The following is a 23,970-nucleotide window of genomic DNA, read 5'->3' as shown; positions in this document are numbered from 1 at the left end:
ATAAGGAAGAAACTGGACAAATAAGAGGCTTTTGACACCTTGGAATCCATGTGTTAGAGGCAGAGCCTCTGTCACCTAGGGGTCCCTGAATGAGGGCATGGAGCAGAGCCTCTGCCAATGCTCATGATCAGAGCAGAGAATAGATTTCTACTGTGTGAAGTTTTCCACGATTTATCTTAACAGCAACTAGGTCACTATTGTTTCTCAATATTCTCTAGCCATTCCCCTCCAGTCAGAGGTGTCCTCAATCATGTGTTTCATTTTTGACTATGGTTGGTAAAATCTAGGGAAAGAACGTGTGAATGATTTTAAGGATTTTCCACCTGTTGTCTAAGTGAGGCAATCAGCAATACTCCATGTCTGATGAACGTGAAGACGCCATCAATATCTACAACGCAGTTTCCTCAGCTTTCAAATGGTGCAGATGAGTGTCAGATAAAATTGTGTTTAGAAACCATTCCTTTTGACAAAATGCTTATACTGTAAGGTACAGAGCCTCACACAGACCAGCAGATTTATGTCAGTCTGAGGCACTTGAGGGCTCTTGAGCCCTGCTTCCTTTCTTTTTTGCTAGGCATTTAGTTGAATTCAGCCTATCTAAATGCATGTCAGGCACTGAACCACTTCGATTTTTCTTACTGTCTACTTAAGGATTAGGTAAGAGTACAGGATGGAAACTGTTTTGTAAATATTCAGTCGAAGCTGTAAAATTGAAACATGAAGCTCATTTGTGGTAGCCATTAATGGAGCACAAAACCCTCAAGCCAGCCTATAAAGTGTCAGCTTAATTATGTCCATTCCTTAATACTGTAAAACCTCACAAATGGGATATTCTGATGCGCTAAATCTTGTGGTTAATGAAATACTAATCTGAAAAGTTTGAAAATTTCAAACTGTTGAAGTAGTTTGAAATTTTTTCACAAAATATTGAGCATGTACCATGTGCCAGGCACTGTTGCAGGCCCTTGTGATACTTCAGTGAGCACAGATCTTTGCCCTCATTGCATTCTAGCAAAGAGTACAATGATTAATTATATAGTATATTACAGAAAAAAACGAAACAAACAGCAAAAACAAGCAGGATGTCATGCTGCAATTTTAAACAGTGGTCAGAACAGGCCTGAGATGACGTTTGAACAAAAAGATTTAGTCATGAAGTTTTATGGAAGAAGTGCATTGTACACAGCGAACAGCCAATAACAAAGGTCCTAAGGGCAGTACGCAAGCTGCACTGGAGGAACAGCAAAGGTGGCCAGTGTGGGACACGCAGTGAGCAAGAGGTAAACTTCAAACTGAGTGAGGCGGGGTGGAGGGCAGGTAAGTTATGGCCCTGCAGACCATTGTAAAGTCCTTACTGTCTATAGGTGGGAATCCATCTAAGAAAGACTTAGACCTTTAAGGGATCACTGACTGCTATGAGAACAGACTGGAATAGGTTTGGAGACACAAATAAGGCAAAACAAAGACCAACTTGGAGGTCACTGAAATCATCCAAGCAAGACACAAATGTCTTCAAGAGTAATAGTAGAGATGGTGAGATTTTAGATGGATCCAAGATCGGATGAAGGATGTGAGGAATTCAGGGCTGTTTTTTGGCTGAGAAACTTCTGAATGTAGATGCCATTAGCTGAGGAGAATTTAAGAGGCAAAAAAAGGAGTTTGGTTTTGGATGGGTCTTCAGACCTCTTATTAGATATCCAAGTGGAAAGGTCACATAGGGAGGCGAATGTAACCATCTTTAGGATTAGATGAGATTACCAAAGTGAGTATGAGCAGAGGGGGCAAGGAGCCCAAGGTCAAACTCTGGTTATGTTTTAAAGTTCAGAGAAAGGAAGACTGGGCCAGCAGCCAGTAATGGGAGGAGAATCAGGCAGGTGCGGTTAGTACCTTGCAAGCCAACTGAACAAAGTGTTTTAAGGTCAAATGTCGATTAGATTTAGCAATGTGGAATATATTGGTGACTGAGTGGTTGAATAGTGAAGACTAAGCCTGGTAGCCATCACCTACCAGATGACCTAACAAGTGTCTAAACTTATCACTAGTCCATACTTATCACACAGAGCCATACTTTGTGTGATACACTGTGGAGATCATAGCATCATCTTATACAAAAGGTTTAACCTGAAACTAATAAATGCTTTAGACCTAACTTCCAGTTTACAGTAAGTGCAAAGGGATAGGAGAGATTAAATTAATGACATTAATTAATTAATGACAAAGAAACATTCAACAAAACAGGCCTAGTTGTTCCAGAAAGTCAGAATCTTGATTGAATCCTACTTTAGCGAGAAAGCTACAAAAGACATTTTGAGGACAAATGGGAAAATCTGAATATGGACTAGATGTTAAATTAGGGAAGCATTACTTTAAGTGGGATAATGTTATTGAAGTTATGTAGGAGAACCCCCTTGTTCTTAGATGCATCATGTATGCGTTCTTTGAAGCAGTTAAAAATATACATATAAAGCAAATATGGCAAAGTAATTGTTCCCTTTAAGTGGATCGTTGGACCAATCTTTCAGCTTTTATGTTTTGACTTTTTTCCTAATAAAAAAATTTGGTGACAATAAAATACACCCAACTGAAAAAAAAAAATTTGGTGACAAAAGGAGGGGGGAGGGGGAAGAAGATTGGAAATTTAGAAAATCCTTGAGTTCTGCTTCAAAGGTTATAGAACAGAAAAATAGGTAATAGCTAGAGAGGGATTACAGGATCAAAAGACTTTTAATAGCATGTTTATTATGCTTATGGGAATGATCTAGTAGACAGAAAGGAAACGGAGGCAGGAGAGCACTGCTGGCCCTGTCTTTGAATGAGCTAATGCTCCTCAGCTAGGGCAGAGGCAGGAGCAGAGAACTGGAGCCCCACCAGTGAGCAGACAAGGACAGGCTCATGAGGTGCTTGAGCAGGATATTCACTTATTAACACCGATTACTGTGTAATTGTGAAGTAAGGGAGTAAAGAGAACCCTAAAAAGGCAACTATTGTATATTCACTGCCAACCCTAGCTGCTTGGATCAGCTGGGGAGCATATTTAAACAGATTCCAGCTCTTCCCTCCCCACTTCTTTAGTCTTCTAAAGCAGTCTCTGTGGGTAGAACCTGGGAAAGCGCTCCAGTTAATACTGCTCATGCAATCAGTGTCTCATTTGGAAACCATTTTCTGTAGGGATATAAGGTCTTGCCATAGGCCAAAGATAGCTTTGATATTTTAAACCTACAATCTATTTTTTTCAGATTGCCTGTGCCTATTTTTCCTAATACAAAGAACTATACCTGGTGATGTGCCTTGTTAATAGTGACTTACTGAACACATTACAGTAACCTGAGTACAGCACCACACCAGCACTGGCTTTTACTGTAAAAGAATAAGATGACTGTTAGCACACTAAATTCTGAAGATACTTACTTACTAGAAGCAGTTTCAGGGCTCTTTGGGAACTCAAAGTGTGGCTGGTTATTTGCACTAATGACCACCTACTGGGTCCGTCTAAATCTTGGATTAACTACATCCAAGAAGTTGCCCACATTTTTTATTTTCTGAAATTACCTCACACACTACTTAAAATCAGTACGCAGCCTATGAGCTAGGACTTTTTGCTAAGGTGGACAGCAGAAACTTGGCTGTGGAGGAAATTTTGTTCTTGATCAAAGCTGAATCTAGAATTAAAACATATTACTTGTGGCTCCATTCAGATTGCCAGCACCGATTTCCTTTTAGCATATCTTGCCCGGTAAATATAAAAACCAGCTCTTTTATAAATTTAAATCTACATAAAAATTCACACATGCTTATTATATAAAAGAATGTTCGCTATTTTGGGGTGTGAGAAGGGATAAAGCATATTTAGTCGCTCTGCCCCCCTCCTCCACATTTAACTTATTACTGCTTGCATTCTAAAATGCTGTCCCACTGCACCAGCAGTTCTCGGCTGGGGACTGTTTTCTTCCCCCAGCCCGGACATCTGTCAGTATCTGGAGGCACCTTTTTTGGTTGTCACGACGGGGGGAGGGTGCTACTGGCATCTAGTGGTTGAGGCCAGAGATGCTGCTGAACCTCCTACAACGCACAAGATAGTCTCCCCACAACAAAGAATGAATCTGGCCCAAATTGTCAACAGTGCTGAGGCTGAGAATTAGTCCATTAAAATCAGGTAGAATTATCCACCCTACTTAAGGTCAGCCTGCACTATATACCATTGTTTCTCAGGCACTTAAATGGGCATATGAATTACCTGGGGATCTTGTGAAAGCCCTATACCCCTCTTGGCCTTGTTTTAAAGAAAGAATTGGTGAAATATAATCATTAAAGTTAAAAAGGAGGAAAAAAAATTCTTTTTGTATTTTCCACTAATTAGGTCAATTATAAATATTTATGTCCCAGTATATTTATGACTTAATTAGTAGAAACATGCTAATAGAATTTAACAAAAGAATTCACTGAAGTATTTTTCCTCACTTCATCATAGGAAAGCTGTGTTTGGAAAGCATGTATAGAAAGGGAATTAGATGTGCTGAATCATGCTTTCATATAGTGTCCTTTAAAAAAGGTAAAAATTCTAGTTGTTAAAACTGACCTATTATTTAACCTATCATGCAGTCAGTTAGAAGAGAAACCATTTGGAGTCAGAACTCAGTTTGTGAAAATAGCACTCAAATCTTTGATTACTTGGTATGTGAAAAGACTGATTTTGAAATCTTATCAATTAACTTCACTGATCCCTGGACAATGCTTACGTTTAAAACACTGGCTTTATTCAAATACTACCCATCTGTACATTAAAAACAAGCAGATTAGAAGTAAATGTTTTATTCTTCCAACTAAATTCCAGTACTACAAGGGCAGTAAAACAATGATACACTGGGAAAAAAATGCAGCAATAAACATTTGTTAAAAAGACTGATAGAATAAATAAAAACTACCAAAAAAGGGTGGGGGTAAATCATATAAACCGATTCTGAAACCCCAAGAAGTCCTGGAGTACAGAAATGCCCTCCTCCTTCGCTATTTCACAGGAAGCACTGAAGGCTATTTGCTTAATAATGTCCTGGGATTACACTCTACATTATTAATAACTGGTTACAGCTTGGTTGTAGTGCACAATTAAAATCACACTAACTTCATCTGAATTGTCATTCTACAGTTTTATTTACACAACCAGTGAAGGGCATGTTCTTAGAATACCAGCTTTAATCCTTTCCAAACATTAATATAAGAAGCCAAATTGTAATGATACAGCAAATGAGGCCACTGGCATTAATACAGGTAGCAAAGGTCCACATCCGGGTGGTACTGACATCAAGGAAATTTCCAAAACCGGTTGCTGCCTAGGAGTGGTTGCCACTGACGAAAGCTTGAAACAACCTGTATTCACAGGGGGTATTGGCATTGCTGCATGTTGTAACTGGGACCTCTTGCAACAACGCAACAAGGAACAAGGCAGCCCACAAATGCAGAAAACATGATTCATGAAACATCTAAAGGGAGAAAAAAGGAAAATTAGGGCTAAGTTTAGGTCAAAATTTAAACACATGCCAAATCTTCATCCCTAATATTTTGCCCCTAGGTATTTAAGTAACCAAAAGTAAGCCTTAGTAAAGTTTTGCTGCCTATTTCCCTCCAAACTTTTTCTCCATGATTTTCTGTTAAATTCTCTTCCTGGGTATGAAGATAATTATAGTAAACTATAATTATAACAAAAGTCTTCTCTGTAAAAGACTGTCTTGTTTTTGGTTTAAAGATGAAATACTTACAACTAGCAGGCTGTTCTCCATATCGTCGCATTATTTGATCATGCGTGAACTTCACAAATGCATCATATTGTTCTATAAATAAAGATAAACATCAATTACATGATTTGCAAAAATGCCCTCTTCTCTAATATATTAGAGCCACACAAACTGCAAAGTCCAATATATATAGTGAGACAATTCTAAGCTGGCACTTAATCAGACACAAAACCTCAGTAATAATAGTTTATCAGATGGAAAGAGCATGGAGCTTAGTCAGGAAACCTACATTTGTTCAAATCACACAACCTCATGTATAGGCTGGGTGGGGCTTATTTCTTAACCTATTAAATTTAAAGGGCTTGAAATAAAAAGATATCTTTCTCCTCTGAAAGTTATTATAAGTGGTCTATGAATGGCAACTTACTGCAATGAGGGGAAACACGACAAAAAAAGCGTAGCAAAATATATGATACATCCATACATCCAAAATATGATACATCCACCTGTAACCTAATCAGGTGCCACAGAAAAAGATGTTATAAAACTAAGCAAATTCTCTCACCTGTGTTAGCATCGTGATTGATTTAACTCCTTAATCAAGAAGTTTACAGTATCAATATCCAGTAAAAATCCAGGGGGAAATTCTGATTAAGTTACCATACATAATATATTTACTACATTTAAATTACTAAATTTTATGGGAAAAAATTTTTTTTGGATAATTTAAAGAAGACTGCAGCAGCTTGATACTCTAAAATTAGGTACACAGTGCCAGTTAGATTACTTCAAGTGTCCAGAACTGATGGCAAAATTATAAAAGATACAAAGTCAAAAAACCCACAACCAAATTGAGCTAAGTAAACAGCCAAAGCACAGGGTATACCAAAAGAAAACTCTAGTTCCCTAATACTGCTGCTGGTCTACATGGCTAACATACTATTTCTTAAGGTCACTAAGGAGGACCACGAGCTATAGGAAAGTTCATTTCCTTTCTTGAATTGAAATTCTCTGGTTCTTAGAAAATACCCTGTACCAGTGTATAGAAAGGGTAATTTAACTGATGTGAAGTGTATGTGGGAAAGAAGTTCTCATTTCTTAGGATGAGTTTCTGGGAGACTCTAAAACTCATCTCATACCTGCAAGTTTTGTGTTCAATATTTCTTCATACTCTTCTCGAACTTTCTCTTCACGCTCTTTCAATAAACGTTCACAGATCATCCCAACCTGCCGTAGAGTGAATAAGGGCTGCTCTTTTTTTAATGGTGAGGAGGCTGCTGATGGAGTCCCTATGTACAACATGAACAACAACAAAAACCGCACCAGATTTAGAGCCATCACAGAAAGCATCATCTAACTGAGGAGGTTTCACTTGGATGTTTTCAATGCTTATATATCAATAAAAGCATTTTTCTATCAGCTTTTAGCACAGCATCTCCCGAGTCTTAAAACAGGTTTAATCCTATCAGCTTATGGCTTTGGAAGAACACAGCAAGATGTATGCCATCAAATATAAGGGGGAAAAAGTGTGAAGGTGAGTGGAGACAATGTGACAAGATACAAACTTTTTGTTTTTAAATTAATGATATCAGCTAGGAGAGACTTTATAAAAAGAAATACTGAGAATATATCCCTAATATTCAACATTAAGTTTCACGGTTCAGCATCCTTAAAAATTATAATGTAGCAGCCACTTAGATAGTAGCAGTTTCTTCAGAATGCATTCCTCTTAAAAGTATTACTTAAGGCACTCTGATTTTCCAGAAACATTCCTCTTTTCTTGAAAAGAACATCTGAAATTAATCTTTGCGAACTCAGGATTATGATAGTCATCCACGGTAACACTGCTGCGAGTATTCTAGACACACACAAATACACACTTTGCTATCAATTGTTTGTCCTGTTTATCTGCCCCAATTCCTCTTTTCACTTGCTCCTTGTAACTTGCATGACTGGGACCACTATGTCCAAAAAAAAAAAAAGTATGTTTGTTTGTGCTGTGTCTACCAACAAGCTGTAACAGAATACCAGAATCCTTGTATTCTGGTATACAAGAATAAACTATACCAGCTTCAGTCCACAGCTACTAAAAAGTAAGCCTCTGTCTTTATTTACTTTCAAATTCGCAGCTTTGTTAGTTGAGACTGCCAGTTCATTGATCTTCTAAGAGTGATGAATTATGATGAGCTTGGTTCCCGCTGAGGATAGAGTCTTGTCTCTACCCTCACCTCCCCTTACCAAGTTTCACCCACTTATACCTGGCCCCCCAAATTGGCAGGAATACTGCAGAATTTAGTTCTGAACAATTTCATGTTTCCTAATCTAATTTTATTTGACTGTTTTATAGCCTGTGAATGTTTGTTTTGTTATTCTGCCTGGTTTTCCTATCGCTGCTGGGAGGGAAGGGAAGGCAAGGCAAGCAGGCAACTACTGTCACACAAAAAACTATGTTCGCTGAGAACTTTACTAAAGTAAGAACCTTTTTTTTTTTTTTTTTTTTGCGGTACGCGGGCCTCTCACTGTTGTGGCCTCTCCCGTTGCGGAGCACAGGCTCCGGACACGCGGGCTCCGGACGCGCAGGCTCAGTGGCCATGGCTCACGGGCCCAGCCGCTCCGCGGCATGTGGGATCTTCCCAGACCGGGGCACGAACCCGTGTCCCCTGCATCAGCAGGCGGACTCTGAACCACTGCGTCACCAGGGAAGCCCAAGAACCATTTTTGATGGCTCTTCTTTAGTAAGAAGTTTAACTTTCCCTTCACTTCAAACAGCCCTGAGTTTTACACCTTAAATTTTAAAAAGTGTATTTGCAAACTATTCTCTCCAACAAGAGGCAGGGAAAAACCGATATAGGATCAAAATTATCAACCTTTAGGGAATCTATCCTAAAACACAAGTATGTGAGGGTATACTTTCAGGGACATTTTTGTAAATACTGTAATAGCAGAAATTCTGAGTCTATCTATCATTATTAAATAATTATGGGAAATCCATAAAATGGCATCGTATTCAGCCATGGCAAGGTACATCTATACCTAATAGAGAAACGTGGCTATATCTTTTTTTTGGTTTTAAATGGAGGCTACAAATCATAGCATTTATGGGGAAGTCCACTTAGGAGATACTATATACAGGTGGTTGTCTTTGAGTCATGAGAATCCAGGTAGCTATTACTTTTGTACCACATTTTTAAGAGATCATGAATTATTCGTATAAATGTTTTTTTTTTTAAGCAAGGGGAGAAACAGGAGCTTGATGACCGAAGGCAACTTGTATTACTTTTTCCCATAATAAGTGAAAGGAAATGTTACTTAGTAAGTCTGTTATTACCTGGTGAAGCTGGTCCGCTGAGGAGAAATGCCTGTGGCTGTGCATCAGAAGTACAACATGGATCTGTCTGTTGGAAACTAGTTTCTAAATGTCTTCTCTTCTGCATGCGCTTATACTCTTGTTTTATGTTGTACAGAATTTGTTCTAAAAGAAAAAAGTCAAAATTTGGCAAGATATAAACTTTCAAGTTAAAAAAAATAGGTTGGGTTCTACCAAAAATATTATCTTCAAATAATATCTAGAAAACTTATGTTCTGGGAGGAATTAGTTTCAGCATAATGGGGACACTCATTCAGAAACAGCACATACACACCACCTGGAATCCAGCTATTCTACAATACCATTCTTTCTCAGCACTGACTAGTAAAAAAATAAGTTTTTCATTCACCATAAAGATAAGGGAGTCTGAACTGAAACACGTACTCAACTCAGATTCTGAAGAGTACCAAACTCAAAGGTCATTTATTCACCACACACATAACTATTAAACTAACAGGCTTTTTCTAAGACCATAAATAATTAGAAGCAGGGAGGACTATGTAAATACAGGCACACACCAGTGAGAAGTGACAGTAGCAGGTCAGCAAAATGACACAGTAGATGTGAACTAAAAAATTGTCATACATTAAATGGCCAGAGCCATTAATATTAAGCTCAACAGAATTGATGAATATTACAGCATTAGCAGCAAAGTACTGTTCTGAATCTTTAGGGTAAAAACCCATGTAACGTGACTGGTACATAACAGATACTCAATTAAGAACCACTACACCACAGTGCCATTATCTTCAACCAAACCAGGAGTAAACAAGTATAAGGGACATATCCTTCAGGCCAGTATGATACATTTTAGAAGATTTCTAATTCAAAATAGTTACCATTTAGCCTCTCCAGAAAATCCCTCCCTGAGGTTTCCACTCCCATCCAAATAGACTTTCTCACCACCACCATAGTTCCTAAATTAATAGTTATCCACGTGAAAACTACATCCCAAGAAGTTTATTAATCCCAATCCAAAACAAATAACAGGCAATAAAATGTTTCATAAATATAATGGAGTATAATTTCAGCAATTCTACAATGATGCAATTTCAAAATGAACTGAAACTCAATTGAAGGCTAAAGATTTATGTAAGATGAAAACAATCCTTTTTAAAAAATTTAATACTAGAGGTGTTTTTTTGTTTGTTTGTTTTTTAGGTATATACTTCTCATCTCTCTTTTCACTTCATTTCCCAGTAAGAACTTTTAGGGCTTTTGAGAGAGGGGACATCAATCAGTCCCGTAAGCATTTAGATTCTGCCAGTTTCATTATTGTACTGATAATTAGAAAATAAAAAGCTGCAAAAGATATATCCAGTGAAGATTTCATTTATGTAAATGTGTGTAAACAAATCCATTTTACATATACACGAATGCGAACTCACACATTGGAATAACTAACCTCAGGATGGTTGTGTGAATGTCTGTATTTAATATTTTTCAGAATGTTAACATTTGTTTATGCTAAACATGGTCATGTTCACTCCTTTTCCATTTATGTGAAATTGTTTATAATTTAAAAACAAAGTTACCAGTGTGAAATAAAATGGCTGTCTATTGAACAGTTGAGCACCTTGATAGAAAACAGGATTCCTAAGATTCACAGAGGTGACCAATAAAACTAGTGCAACATCCTATACCAACCAGGTCAGGCACACATATCCTCATTTTTCTTAAATAACAACTCTTTCAGTAGCGATATTCTAAAAGGTTTCTAAAGTAATGATGTTTCGATCTGATAGCAAGCTTCACTCATTTATCATTTTATGTTCAAAGCTACCATCATCCTGATCAAAAGTGTCATTCAAAGCATCCTAAAGTTTATTCACAACCGAAGACTTCAAATATATTAGCACAAAGTAACTTTTAACCTTAACCTCTTTTGTGTGACTTATTCTTTGATCACCACACAGCTGTCCTCAGATTATTCTTCCTTTTGCTTCACAAAATCAACCAAAGTACAACTAAGATGTACCAAAAGAATAGTTGTAACAGACTCAATTTGTTCATCTGAAAGTCTCAAACAAGATCTAGCCTAGGATTGACATAACATAGCTTTATAAAATCGCTGTACCATCTAATATTTAAGAGACATCATTACAAGCAAAGGAACTGTAAGGCATAACTTACAAATGAATTCACCAATTTAAATGTAGTTTGATGAGTTCTGACAAGTGCATACATAGCCCTGGAACCACAACCACAATAATGAACTTTATCACCCCCCAAAAGTTCTCTCATATTCCTATTCACCACCTTTACCAACACCACTGCTACTTATCTGCTGTCATTATAGTTTTGCCTTTTCTAAGAGTGTAGATTTTTGCCGCCTTTCACTCAGCAAAATGCTTTGGAGATTCACACATGATGTTGCATCAACCAGTAATTCCTTTTTATTAATTAGTATTCCATTGTGTATACATCACAACTTATCCGTTCTTTTAGCAGACATTTGGATTGTTTCCAATTGGGGGCTATTATGAATATTCAAGTACAAGTCTATAGGTGGACAAATTTTCATTTCTCTTGAGTAAATACCTAGGAGTGGAACTGGATGGCCTGATTATATGGTAAGTGCATAGCTTTACTTTGTAGGCAACTGCCAAACCATTTTCCAGAGTAACTGTACATTTTGCATTCCCACCAGTAATGTACGAGTTCCAGCTTCTCCACATCTTTGCCAACACTTGATATTGTCAGTTAGTGCTGAAGAATTTCAAATACTGCTGCACTGCTTTTTATATCTATTATGATACAACTATGTCATCTAAGCCTCACTGTGCCCTCAGATGCTCTAATACTGGTAACGTGATCAACACCGTTATGAAGTGAATGGTCCAATTTAACTTGACCAAAACCCTCAACACTCAAAGTAGCAAAAAGCTAACTACAAGCTTCAAGTTCATGTTATCTTGGTTCAGAGGTATATGCAGTTTTGAAGCTAATAACCAAGAAATCTCCCCAGATTGAATATTCCACAATTCACATTTTAAGCTCAACCTACATATTTGGCCAACTTTAGTTGCTTCCATGCCAGCTGGATACAGGCCTTCCATACATCAATAAAGTACCTATGTCTACTTAGTCTTAAACCACTTAAATCTAGCCATCTCTTACCAAACTAGAATGTGACATTTTACTCCAAGTACCTGTAACTTCTGACATTGTGTTGCCAAAAAAATTTACCAGTCCATTAAAGAAAGTCAAATAAAGCTTCACTAACATTATCAGTTTTAATCATGCAGACTTCATATTTGGCTTATGAAGCAAAGATTAAATTTGCAGCAAATCACTTAGAGCAAAATATGGAGTTATTTTCACAATCTACTTTACAAATGGCTGTAGTATATCCCTTTTCAAAATCCTTAAAACTACATCACCCTTATACTACACGGTCAATCCCTTACTTGAAATAAATGGCTCAATTTATTAAAATCCTTCAGGTCTAAGTATAAATTACAAATTAACTGCACAATGGGAGTCACTAAATGCAAGGAGTCCAACAATGCTCAATCAGCAGGTAGCTCCTCCCTGATATCCAAGAAGTTTCATACTTCTTTTATATTACACTAGATTCTAAAGGGATATATGTTAACCACGCTGCTTTTGTTGTTTACTTCTTTACTATCTGCAAATGTCTTCTCAAATAGCTTACAAGCTAGGAAAATACTGAGTCATAAGAACCAAAAAAAAGAAGTAAATGTGAAGAGAAAGGGGAAACTGAACCATCCAAAATCCAAAACCCAAATATGCAAGCTACAGAAAACATTCAGTGCCAAGGCAAGTTTCAGCTTCTATTCCAATTAACCATGGGCCATCAAAACAAGGTAAGGTTTGGAAGGACAGAGAGCAGACTCCTTGAGGGCTGTAGGGCAGCACAATCAAGCTAAAGAAGAACACTAACACACATTAGGACACCCAAAACACACATATGCACATAAATATCGAGATACAGCATACCTGGAAACCAGTGGCTGCAAACTGATGATTTAGGAGCTAAATGGAACCCAAAGACATGTCTGGCCTGAATACTTTCTTTTTAAAACAATGTGGCCAACATTTAAAAGTGGGTAATTTTACATTAAAAGTCAGATTTTTGGCTACTGCTGTTGTGGGGGAGTGGCGAGGAGGTATTGGACTATGTGGCAAAATTCAGCTGAAGAGCGGCTGCTACCTTTTGGGCTTAAGTTCTCAAGTGCTTCTAAAGCTTTAATGCACACGCAAACCACCTGGGGATTTTGTTAAAATGAAGACTATGAGGGACGGAGCCTGAGTTAGGCATTTCTATTGAGTTTCCAGGTGATGCTGCAGGCCAGGAGCAAGACTGGAATTCACAAGTCCTCACCTTGTTCACTCATTTTTATTACTTGCCTGAACTATGGGCATTTAAATTTCTATCCCCTGCTTAAAATAATAACTCCTCTACTGTGGCAATTAAAAAGAAAAGTGGTTGGTTTATGTATTATTGGACATGCCAAGAAATGGAGGGGAAGAGAAGGAAAGCAGTAACTGCAGAGATTATTACAAGTACCAAAATATTAAGGATGATCTAATTCATTTTGCCACTCTCACCTGGATGGCTTTTGTCGTTCTGAGACAGACATACCACCCCGCCCAAGCAGGAAAATATTCTGTAAATCAATTTAAACTTGGACCTACTTAAAGAGATTCATTACATGACAGTAACATACATATATTGATTCATTTATATGAATTTTATATTCATTATGTGATTGAAAGTAGACAAATGCATTTGCTTTTCGATTCTGTCTGCTTTAAAAAGAGCAAGTAAGACTACCTCTTACACCAGAAGACACTGACTGGAAACCTACAGACATCTTTTGTTTATCCCATGTATTTTGTAACTTAGTTGTGAATACTTAAAAGTCAACAGATTTTGAGAAAATTCTGACTTCTGGGCGAAGAAAGCCTTCTGGGAAGGTATGACAATAAAAAGTCTAAACTTCCCATGGCTGGACCTGAGAGGAACGGTCTGAACTAAAGATATAAATTAGAAAGTCACCTGTAGGAAGTCAGGAGCATGCATGTGGTCACTTAGGGAGCTACTAAGCTAGACAGGAATGGAGCTGAACCTAGAACTAAAGAACTCCTAAGTTTATGGCCAGATGAAGACAAAAAGCAGCTGGAGAAGCAGCTGGAGAAGTGGAAGAAAACAGTGCTATCGCAGAAGGTTAAAATACAAAAGGTATTTCAAAAAGAAGGGAGTGTCAGCAGTGTGAATGCTGTAATAAGAAAGGTCAAACAAGATGAGGATTGCCTGTGTGCCATGGAAGTCATCAGTGGCTTGACAAAAGCTGTCTGAGATACAAATATACTAGGAGTAAGCTGAGAGCAGCCAAAGAAATGGAAGCAAGTAGACTACCTGAAAGCTCTTTGAATTTGGTTTTGAAGTGGAGAATTCTGGATGACTGCTGGAGGAAAATGAGGATGCTTCATTTACTTTATAATGGGAAGCCTGACCATATTTAAAGCCAAAAGCAAAGATCTGGTTGAGAAAATCAGGTAAGGTTCCTTTGGAGAGAAGTGGGATTCTTCCCTCACTATTCATTTAATCTTCCTCAATGATACCAAAAAAAAGACACAACCATTGGTAGTGTTGGTACTGGGAAAAATGAAGAAGCTACCATTTGATGGCCTCTATTTTTTCTGTGAAGTAAAAGGCATGGTTATTCACTGAAAAATGGCAGGACTGCTGGACAATGTAAAAAGTCCCGTTTGAAGTTGCCCTACTGTAACTATCTCCAGCACTCAGGGACAGGAAATGCTCTTAATTCTCACAACATCTCTAGGAGACAGATACTACTATAATCATATGCGTAATTTTACAGATGAGGAAAATGAGGCTTTGCTTCAATGTCTTCTGAAAGGTCATACAGCTGGAAGAAAGTAAACCCAAGCCTGATCTCAGGGCCTAACCTCTTAACATCTACTACCCTCTCCAGTATTAGTACACCTAGCCAATATTCCGCTGAGTACCTAAAGTTAAAATGTATCACAAGAGGAGAGCGAATTCTTAAAAAGCAGGATGTCAGTTAGAATAGGGGGATCCACTGCCACGTATTATTAATACTTCATACACTGAAACGTCAAACTCTATGACTGTTAAGAAGGTAGTGACCAAAACGGAGCATAATTCTCATTTACCTAGAGCCCTGCAATTGCAATCACTGGCTGTAACAAAATAATTATAAGAAATTTTCATGTTACATCCGGGTATTTATAAAAAGGATGCTTCAAGTGTCTCTAAACTGCCCCTGCTGAGGACAGGCATCTATAACTAACCAGAATGTTTTATTGGTGTTTCCAAAGTTAGGAATTACTCTAAATTGGTAGGTCGGCATTACCACACATACAGGACTGATTACAAGACCAGCTTCTGATAATGTACTATTTCACCTTGGGCCATGGATCAGGTTCCCCTGTTCTGTCACAACCACCTAAAACCTCCTACACTTCTAACCAATTACACTGCTTAGACAAGTTTTTCTTCCAGAGAATTATATATCAGCACTAGGAACAAGGCAATCTTCTGTAACAAAAGGCAAAGTTCAAGGAAAGTAATGTTTGAAAAGTTGGCTCTCTGCAATCTTTCAAATTCTACTCCACATTCTATTCTTTAATTGCTACATCAGTTCAATGATACTATTTTTTTTTAAAGAAACAAAAGAAAGAAAATCAACTCTTCCAGGTCCCTCCCTCCAAACTTCCTCCCTTTAGTTTGATCTTTAGATGGAGTATTCTAAGAATTAACATTAACGGAAATGAAAATAAATGCTAATAAACCAAAGTCAGAATGCACATCACAGACTAAAACAGTCAGAAACAGCCAATACATAAGCTTCAATAGTAAAAGTGTGACTTAATTAAGTAAACCAATTTCAGTGCTTAGGCTGCCAAAGGTGAAAATAATGCTAACGTGGACAACTGTCCACCAAGAATTAAAATAGGTATTTTGATAAAGTTTATGGTATTTTTATTCTAGTTTAGCTGCCTTTAAAAAGTATCAGCAGTGGCAGCTCTGTCAGTCCCTGGACAGACTTTGTCTTTTCTTTGCCTAACCAGCATAGAATCTGGAACTCAAATGAGGTTCATAAAAGGTTGAACAAGTGACTTCTAGAGGAAGTATTTAGATTTTTTAATAATGCTGAGAAAATCCAGATACATGAATAGATATAGAAATTAAGTCAAACTCAAAGGCTGTATTACTGAAAAAAATCACAGTAAAAAAAGATCACATTTTAATAAAATCAAAATGTTGCAAAGCATTTATATTTCAGGATGACCTGCCTATGACATTTGTGACAGATAAAAATTAATGACTTACGATTTGTAAAGGGAGGTAGAAAGCTATACTCCAAGACAAACTACAAGCATATTCTGAGCTGTTTTTCTAGCGCTGGAAGGATAAAAACCACTACCACTACCACTACCCAAAAAAACCTATCATCACAAGAAAGATTACACAATCTGGCATAATGCAAAATTATGATCAAAAGGCTGAAAATAAATATCAAAGCTGACAACTTGACATACACTAGATTTTTAATTTACCTGCAAGCATTCTTTCCCTGCTCAATTATAACTGCAGTATCTTCTCATCATGCAAAAAAAATTTTGTTTTAACTTAAATCATTCAATCCCTTTAGAAATGAAAGCTCAGAACTTCATATTACAAAATATTTTCTCCTAAAAATCACATAAAATCTTTAAAAATGTAATTCTTCGAAACAGCAAATCTCTGAAAATGGTAAAATCCTTGTAAATGGGCTATTTCAAATACTGAAACGCACAAAATCATGTTTATCATCACTGTCCAGAAAGATGAGGGAATACTGTGTAGATTTCAAGCACCTCAAAAAAGTATTGTTCAAAGTCTTAAACTAAATAAACGCTGTATTTCTTGCTACTACTTATTTGTTTGAGTCACAATTAAAAATATATGTTGTCACATATTGTGGCTTTATTGTCACAAAACATCTAAAAAGAAAAAGTGGTATAGAAGGAGGAGCAGAAATGAAATTGGATTTTTTTCTTAAATTTCCGAGTCTCTAAGAACCTTGGGAGATGCCAAGGCTTGATTAATTCAACAAATACATTCAATAAATATTTTAAAACTTTATTTGTGGTAAGACATTAAGAGGGAAAGGATGGCAGATAAGAATACCTCTGGGGTTACTTTCAAACTCCACAAGTCCCATCTATCCCCTCAAAATCCAGGGGACATTCCTTTTAACTAACAGTCTTTGCTAAAAGACTGCCACTGATGCATCACATTTCTCAGGTGTTTAGAAAGTTGTAAAACATTGGTAAGCTGAGTTCTAGAATCCTTATGCTCAGCAGTAAAACTGAAGATGAATCTCTTAAACTAGATTCATTTGTGAAGACCTCTTTACCATCTGCAGATGGTTCATATAGGCTTGAACAAGTATTCCACCCTTGTAGGTAGTCTTCTCAAAGTCAAGAAATTCACTGTGGTTTCACACATGCATAGAGAACATTCTGTGAGTCAAGAGTACTAGCACAGTATTAATGCAAAGACTGCAAGGACCATAAACTGCTGGTTAATTCACTTATGAGTACTTGAAAAGACCCAACCCCAGTACCATTCATTATCTTGTTTCATGAACCAACTATCCAAGAGGTCCAAACTTAACCTATGCTATCATTATTGCATTCTTCTTTACATGGAAAGAGAATCAAAGGTTTCTTTTCTAAAAGGAAAAATAACACAAAACTGGGCACTTCCAATGAATCTCTTATTCTCAACCTTTCAAAACAAAAGCATTTCTATCGCTGTCTTCCTGGGTCTATCTAAAAACATAGGAAAGATCTATCTGAATAATACCCAATATATTCTCTTTCCTATAAAGCCCTTTAAGAAAACTGAATACATTATTCTCCTTTACATCTTAGTGTCTGTCTCTGTGGCAACCACGGTGGCTAGGAGCATTTTCACCTAAAGAAGAGCTAACAACCCTGTCCTCTGATGTAGCCATGTTTACCCGATGTGTTTCTGTGCTCAAGATAGGCTTTCATTTTCCTACTTTCAAAACAAAATAGCTCAATAATGAACACAACTGCATGCTGCTTTTAATGGCTATAAACGTACATGATTATTAAATGCATAATTCATACAACTATTAAATAAATGCAGCTACATACGCAGTCCTAAATAAAATATCAGGTTTGAAATCCAAAGTACAAAGACCATTAAAAACAATTTATTTGCCAAATCCACTGAGAAACTAGAAGCAACTTAACAGCTGTCTAAATAACCACAAAATATTAAAAACACTTCTGGCTCAATATGAATGACATCTGAAATGAAATGTTGCCTCCTCCAACAGACATCTCATTTGTTTGTGTAGAACCATTTATACTTCATTTAAGCCAGCTGGTGTCTCCATTTGCAGGCATGTATCAATGTCTACAAAACAATCTAAGTTCCTGTAAACCCTTCCCCATTCACAAGCTGCAATTTCCATTCTTGATGGCAAGTTTCCAGCAAATACAATGAGTTTTTACAAAGGCATTTAACTCTTCATCCAACTGAATTCCTAAGGTAGACTACAGCAATGGTAACAAGTCAAACAATGTATATATAAAGGTGCCTAGCAAACTCACAAATAGGTTGAGTCCATAGAGGGATCACTTCACTCAACCACTCATTCATTCACTACACAATTATGAATAACAACGTCTTGGATTTGACTGACAAATATAATATTTTGGTTTTATTAAAATAATTTTGTTCTTGGGAATGTCACGATAATCTTTTGGCTAAATGATAATATTCTGAGATGTTTCAAAAACCAATCGACAAGGACAGAACACTCAATCTGTTTTCAACTAACTTGCCAGGATGAGTACTAATGAAGCTAGGAGAGGCATTCATTTTCCCAACCACAGCCAATGGTTCCCCTCCCACACACCTTCAGTTGTCATTCACTTTTCCTTTTCCACATCCAGGGGTTATTACAGACCTCACTGCTGACACCCTTAACCAGGGTTGGGCAAACTTTTTCTGAAAAGGACCAGACAGTAAATATCTGAGCTTTGGGAAAATACAGTCTCTGTCACAATTACTCGACCCCGCTATTGTAGCCTTCAAGGGACATGGACAATACTTAAAAAAAAAAAAAGAATGAGCATGGCTGTGTTCCAATAAAATTTATTTGCCAGCTCTTTCATTTTTCCTGGTATTAAGTTGCACTAGTTTGAAAAATATTGATTTAAATAATAGTCATCAAGTCAAACTTTGGAATAACCTTCCTGGGATGACTAAAACAAAAAACAAAGTTGGGTTTAAAACAGATGTCCTAGTTCCTGAAACTACTAGTAAAGCCTCAACATGACTTCAGCTACATATCAGAAAACACTATATACCTATCCAGAGAATGATAAAATCATGATAAATTGTGCACATGCTCTGAAAAAAAAATTCACTTCAGTAGTCTAGTTGTATATTTGAACTCAACGGAAGTGAAAACAAAGAGATTCCATAGAGCCCCAATCAATCTCAATTTGGTAAGTTGCTTTCTGTTCCCAATCCCAGCTACTTATTTCTGCTAAGGACATATGGGTATTCGCTCTTGTAAAGTTTAGGTATGACCACTTTTAAAATAGGAATCTAAAAATTAGGTATTTGGGAAAATTATTTCCAAGTTAGACAACATGAAAACTGGGAAGCTCTCTGATACCTGCACAACACTGCAGCTCCCATTATGACACCATGATTACAAAAACCATTACAGGAGCATGCCCAAAACTGGCCATGTAAACACAAGGCTAAATTAAATTACGTGTAAAGTGTCATTCAAAATCATAGTTAAAAACATAAATTTTAGCAATTCAAAACTTATGCAATTTTAACTGCTTTTCTCTAGTTGAAATAGCTTAAACTTTTCACAGGCTAAATAAATATCAGGGTGTGGTTTTAGAGTTCAGGATATGATCAAACTTCGAGTAGATGTCAAAAACACCTTGAAAAACAAAAGAGCAATATTTTGGAAAATGTGAATCTGAATCAGCAGGCTTAAACGATTCCAGTAATTCCAGTCATTTTACTATTACCATCCACTTAACTGAAATGTAACATAATGTGCAGCCAACTGCATTAGCGAATGCTTCAAATATATCAATGAAATGACAAATTTGCAAAGGATCACAATTCTTTCTGAATTAATTCCCTTTAAAGTGAGAACAAATATAGCCCCTAGCTGACTTACCTTATATGCTCAAGACTATTTTAGCATTTAGATATACTTTAACTCCCAAACCTAACAATGTATTAATTCACACCCCCCCCCAATGAAATTTATTGCTGGTTAGCTAGAGCTATTTTTAAGTGGCCTTATGAGGTACAGACTCCACAGTATCATTTCAATTTTCAATGACAGCATTTCACTAAAAAGACAAACTCTAAAAATAATGTTAACCACCAGGAGCTCATTCTTGACATTGTTTCAATAGCAAAAAATGGTAGCCTAGGCATTGAGGTCCTCCCCATATATTTGGGGAAGGATATTTTAAAAATCTGACCTGAAAAAAAAAAACAAAACTAAGTCAATTCCAAATGGAAGTTACCAAATGCAGGTAAATACTGCCCACAGATTTTTTTTTAAGCTAACGATAAAGAAACATGTAAATCAAATTATGAAAAGGCTTTGTCTACAGATCATGTTATTACCAAAGGCTAACACACAGGAAACCTTTGCTTGCTACACACACAAAGGAAACATTTACACTACCAGTCCACAAAAACCTATCTTAAGATTGTGCCAGCAGCACACAAGGATTTTCAAAGTACAGAAGAAAATGGACACACACATGCAGTACAAAGCAGCCAAAAGGTAGTTCCCCACAGTCACTTTCAGGAAATGTCTCAAGATGAAAAGCAAAAATAGTCTTAAGTCCCTTGGAATCTTGGGTTGATTTATTATTCCCAAGGCCTGGGCTTTTTCTCCCAACAGACTTTATCGGGCAGAAATAAAGCACTTCCAACTAAAAGCAACTACTCAGCCCCGATTTTCAATACAATTTGCTTTTCATTAAAAGTTCGAGTTTCTCAAGGTCTAGACATATAGTGCGATCAGATTACGGCACTCGGGAAGAGCAGTTTCTTTGTTGTTGACCCTGCTAGGGAAACAGGTCTTGACTCAGCCCAAGTGGCGTTCTTGTGGGTGATTAATGACAGGCCTAGATCTCGCCCCAGTGACATCCCTCCCCACCCCCTCCGTACTAAAATCAGCCATGTCTGAAAGGGAGGAGGGGCTGCCGCTTCGCCTCCAACCACCCAGTTCCAGACTTGATAGGTGCAACCAATCGATGCCGGGGAGACAGCCACCAAGAGTCGGGTGAAACGCGTGACCCTTCGCTTGCCTAGATTTCCGTGTAGCACCCTCTCTGATCATTTCCGCTTGGGCTCTCCAGACTACGGAAACGCTCAATTCTGGTCCCTCGGCGCAAAGAAAAGGACCTTCCTCTTCCCCACAATACCCGGCGAGGCACGGCCCCTACCCACCCCCCCTCTCGACCCCCCCCCAAGGCCATTCCCATTGTATCTCCGAGGCTGGAGGAGCTCGTGAAAAGAACTGTGGTCGCCCGAGGGCTCCGCTAAGCATGGGGGCGGTCCGGCAGCCCAGTCCCGCGGCCGCGGCCCGGGCCCCCAAGTCCTCTCACCCCCTCCCCCCACGGCGGCCGCGGGGCCGAGTCCCACCTGTGGTGAGGCGGGAGGAGACATCGCCGAAGGGAGATGGCTCCATTCGGAGATACTTCTGCGGCGAGGTGGCGGCGGCCGAGAAGGAGGCGGCGGTGGCCGCGGCGGCCGACGACGGGGAGGCGGCAGCCGAGGTGGGCGCCGACAATGGCGCACATCGCCTCCGCTTCGGGGACGCCGGGCTCAGCAGCGGGTCGAAATCCAGAGTCCGTTTCAGAGTGGCTCCGCACGCCATGGCCGGGGTGTCGGGCTCGTGTAGGGTCGGGAAGGGGAGGACGAGGGAAGGGGGGCAGAGCGGGGCCCCGAAAAGAGCCTAACTGACCGGCTCAATAGCGGAAAAGCGGGTGGCGGAGCGCCGGCAAGGGGAGTAGAGCCGCCGCCGCTGCTGCTGCCTCCGCGGCAGGGGCAGTGGCCCGGGCCGGCCGGGGCGAGGGCGGGAGGGGCGGTGGCGGCGGCTCACGCCAGCCGCGTCGGGGGTGGGGGCTCTTCCGCCTCCTCAGGCGCGGCTCCCCCGGGAGAGGCTCCGGCCGCCCCCGCCGTCCGTTCGGGCTTTGCGCCGCGCCCGAGGCGCTCCTGCGCGGAGACCGGCTCCCTCAGAAGTCTAAACCAGCCCCGTGAGGTGTGAGGCTGCAACGCGGCTCCTAAGACGCCCGAGCAGCGTCAGAAGCTAGAGAGCGTCGGTCGATGCAGCGGGATTGAGAGGTGGCGGTGGCGGCGGCGGCGGCAGGAGCGCCACCGAACACGTCCAGCCGCTTCCCTCTCCACTGTAAGACTCTTCCACCCGCCGCCGGCCCCAATATGGCGTCAATAACAACGCCGCCGATTCAAATCCTGCGGCCTCAGGGCGCGTGCGCATGGGCGGCTGGCCACCCCAGTGGTGCGTTCTTGGGAGTTGTAGTTTTTCCCTGTCGGGAGGAATCGGCGTGAAAAGCGATTAGGGAGGAGTCATGGAAACTACGACTCCCGTCATTCAAGGCGCGCGATTCCGAGTTCCGAATTGGAATTTAAATCCCCCTACACCGCTTGAGTGTAAAAGGAACAGAGCGAAAGAGAAAAAAGAAAACGCTCAGAGAGAGTGGAAGAAAAGAAAGTCAACCAGTGCGGAAAGCAGGCTCAAAAAACAAACCTTTAAAATTCAGGACATAGTTGTCCTGGTACCGCTCCCACAGTGATTTAACAACCGGGAAATAGAAAATTAAGCCAACCTAGAAGTTCAAGACTGACTAATTTCGGTAATAAGAGTGCCAAAAACAAAACCTGTCACAACGACGGGCTAGGAAATGATAAGATTTTGGAACCTATTTAGGACTTCAAGAGAACAACAGTAATAGTATCAGGTTACAGGAACCTTGATTGAACTCCATGCTTTGCCCTTCCCAGGTAGCTGCTTGCATCCACCTACTAAATTCTGCAAAGCCAGGTTTACCCTGTAAATGAATAGGATTTGAACGACGTACAGAACCAAATAGTTTTGCTTTGGATAAAAAGTTGGTGATATCAGAAATTGCACTGTCTCTGTTGAGTAATGGTGTATATCTTGTGACTGGTAAAAATTAAATCCAAAGACACGATGAAATGTCTGGAGAGTAGATATTGGACCCATTTTGTAAGCAGAGGAAAAAAAGTTTTTTTCTAAAAGTTATACTTCTAATCAGGTACCTAAAATAAAAATCAAATACAGGATTAATAAAGTTATTTATGTGAAAAACTGTCATTGGTCCTTTGCCTATGGAAGCTATCACCAGTCCAATACAAAACTAGTTATCTACGTGAATGCCATATTATCAAATGATCATGAGTATCAAATACTGGCTTTCAATGCTTATTTATTCCTGTCATTTATTCAGTAACTAAAAGATGTACTATTTTGTACCATTTTGTCTATTATTCTTTACACCATTTTTGGACAGTAGTTTAATATATTCTTGTTTTATAGAACTGTTCAACCCTTCAAAGACCAGCAGTGCTGATCACACTGCCTGTGTCAACAACTAAGTTGTGCTAATTTTAACATATTATACTGTTCGGAAAGTATCTTTGGAAAAAGAGCAGCATTTAATGAAACAGCAGCTGAACTGACACCTAATAAGTAAATTTTTACTAAATTCTGAACACTCCATGAAATCTATGAT

The 23,970-nt window shown here is 38.9% G+C and overlaps 2 protein-coding genes across 3 annotated transcripts in view; one reads left to right on the top strand and one right to left on the bottom strand.

Annotated features, from left to right (window-relative positions):
* The window catches only part of ORC3 (origin recognition complex subunit 3), a 165,165-nt gene that overhangs the window by 62,047 nt on the left and 79,148 nt on the right, over nucleotides 1-23,970 (top strand). Inside the window, exon 20 of one of the 2 annotated variants that reach the window (XM_033418837.2) lies at nucleotides 1,050-5,499. The exons of the other annotated variant lie outside the window; for it this stretch is intronic. Within the exon in view, the coding sequence (XP_033274728.2) occupies nucleotides 1,050-1,102 (53 nt within the window). The 3' untranslated portion in view covers nucleotides 1,103-5,499. Of the gene's footprint in view, nucleotides 1-1,049; nucleotides 5,500-23,970 lie in introns of those variants that run through there. 2 annotated transcript variants of the gene reach the window in all.
* AKIRIN2 (akirin 2) lies at nucleotides 4,794-22,662 on the bottom strand. Its single transcript, XM_004264833.2, has 5 exons — nucleotides 21,839-22,662; nucleotides 9,058-9,201; nucleotides 6,869-7,018; nucleotides 5,754-5,825; nucleotides 4,794-5,477 (listed from the first exon to the last, which is right to left on the bottom strand). Exons 1-5 carry the CDS (start codon nucleotides 22,071-22,073, stop codon nucleotides 5,467-5,469), a joined length of 612 nt encoding a protein of 203 aa, XP_004264881.1. The 5' UTR covers nucleotides 22,074-22,662; the 3' UTR covers nucleotides 4,794-5,466.

This window comes from Orcinus orca, chromosome 12, assembly GCF_937001465.1.
Source record: "Orcinus orca chromosome 12, mOrcOrc1.1, whole genome shotgun sequence".
Classification (NCBI taxonomy): domain Eukaryota; kingdom Metazoa; phylum Chordata; class Mammalia; order Artiodactyla; family Delphinidae; genus Orcinus; species Orcinus orca.
This window is presented reverse-complemented; position numbering and strand designations above follow the sequence as displayed.